At 58.9% G+C, this 1,918-nt stretch overlaps 1 protein-coding gene across 1 annotated transcript in view; it reads left to right on the top strand.

Moving 5' to 3' along the window:
* PIK3CD (phosphatidylinositol-4,5-bisphosphate 3-kinase catalytic subunit delta) overlaps positions 1-1,918 on the top strand; it is a 44,258-nt gene that overhangs the window by 40,102 nt on the left and 2,238 nt on the right. The window contains 5 exon segments of the mRNA XM_077763843.1: positions 50-194; positions 763-930; positions 1,466-1,589; positions 1,652-1,776; positions 1,778-1,874. Of these exon segments, the coding sequence (XP_077619969.1) occupies positions 50-194; positions 763-930; positions 1,466-1,589; positions 1,652-1,776; positions 1,778-1,874 (659 nt within the window).

Raw genomic sequence — 1,918 nt, 5'->3', positions numbered from 1 at the left:
GGGCGGGGGGGGGGGCTGAGGAGATGGGGGTCCTGGGACCGTGGGGCCTGGGCGCGGCTGGGAGTGGAGAACCCACCAGAAGCTCATGCTTCTCCTTCTGGGGACGGCCGCACAGACCTCCGCCAGGACATGCTGACTCTGCAGATGATTCAGCTCATGGATGTTCTGTGGAAGCAGGAGGGACTGGACCTGAGGTGAGGGGCCCTCCTGTCATCCACTTGGACTTGCTCCACACCTCAGACCCCGCCCCCTTGGAGGAGTCCTCTGTCTAAGCCAACACCCACACCTCAAGTTGGAAAAGGGGCTGTTCTAAGAGCAGAGACCAGGTTCAAGTTAGGGCCGAGGGAGGCGATGAGTCCGCAGAGCAAGGGTGCAGAAGGCCAGGCCTGGTGCTTGGCGTGTCTTACCCCCTTTGCCCCATGCTCCCTGGCTTCCTGCCCTGTCTTGGGAAGCAGGGGACATCTTCTTCCAAACCACCTGGATTTCTCTCTGGGCAAACATGAGCTCAGTCGAAGTGCTGACTTTTCCTCTCTGCACCTTGAGTGCTGGTGTTGAGCTCTCCAAGGAGCCCTCCCCTGGAGCTCCAGGAGCCAAGGGCGCCTCCCTAGCACCTTTCTCCTCCCTTTTGGCAACATCACCGGCATCTCCTGTGGCTGTTTTGGCTGTCCTGAGCTCCTTGGGCTGGGGCGGGGGGTGGTGCACGCTGCCCCAGGGACAGCCCTTGACCACGGCATTTCCCTGCGCCTCCCCCCACCCGGCTAGGATGACCCCCTATGGCTGCCTCTCCACCGGGGACCGCACAGGCCTCATCGAGGTGGTACTTCACTCAGACACCATCGCCAACATCCAGCTGAACAAAAGCAACATGGCAGCCACAGCTGCCTTCAACAAGGATGCGCTGCTCAACTGGCTCAAGTCCAAGAACCCTGGGTAGGTTCGGGGCCCTAGGGACAGACCCCGTTTCCAAGAGGAGCAGTGTAGGAGTCAAAGGTGAGGGGAAGGGCCCCTGATGGTCTCCATAACTTCTTGGCTCAGCTGGGGCCCAGGTCTGCTCGGTGTTGGGGTGGGTCAGGTCTCTATTTCTCCCAAGGATCAGTTAGCTATTGCTGTGTAATGACCACACTCATCTCAGGCATGTGAAGCAACTGGGGCCCCAGTCCTGTGTCTCTGTGTGGTCTTTCCTCAGTGAGTAGACCAGCCTTGGCGTCCTTCCAGAGCAATAGGGGTAGGTTCAAGAGCAATAGGGGTAGGTTCAAGAGCAATAGGGGTAGGTTCAAGGGGTAGTTCAAGGCCTTTCTTAAGGCCTAGGTTCCGGGAGGTGTCCAAGCGAGGTGTTCCATTGGTCCAAGCGAGTCATAAGGCCAGATTCAAGGAGAGGGGACACAGACCTGACCTCCCGGAGGAAGCTGCTGCAAAACGGCACGGCCATGGTTTGTAATCCCCCTCCCCACCCACACACCAACAGGGAGGCCTTGGATCGAGCCATTGAGGAGTTTACCCTCTCCTGTGCTGGCTACTGTGTGGCCACTTACGTGCTGGGCATTGGTGATCGGCACAGCGACAACATCATGATCCGCGAGAACGGGCAGGTAGGGGCCACGTGGGCAGCACNCTCCTCTCTTGCTGATGGCTTCTCCTTCCCTTTTCTTAGCTGTTCCACATTGATTTTGGCCACTTCCTGGGGAATTTCAAGACCAAGTTTGGAATCAACCGTGAGCGGGTCCCATTCATCCTCACGTATGACTTTGTGCACGTGATCCAGCAGGGGAAAACGAATANGGCGCCACGGGCCGCTGTTCCTTCACCTGTTTGCCCTGATGCGGGCCGCCGGCCTGCCTGAGCTCAGCTGCTCCAAAGATATCCAGTATCTCAAGGTAAATGCCAGGGGCGGGCCCTGCCAGGCAGACCCGCAGCCCCC

Source organism: Crocuta crocuta, unplaced genomic scaffold, assembly GCF_008692635.1.
Source record: "Crocuta crocuta isolate KB4526 unplaced genomic scaffold, BGI_CrCroc_1.0 scaffold13, whole genome shotgun sequence".
NCBI lineage: Eukaryota > Metazoa > Chordata > Mammalia > Carnivora > Hyaenidae > Crocuta > Crocuta crocuta.
Note: the sequence above shows the minus strand (reverse complement) of the source record. Positions and strands in the feature narration are given on the sequence as shown.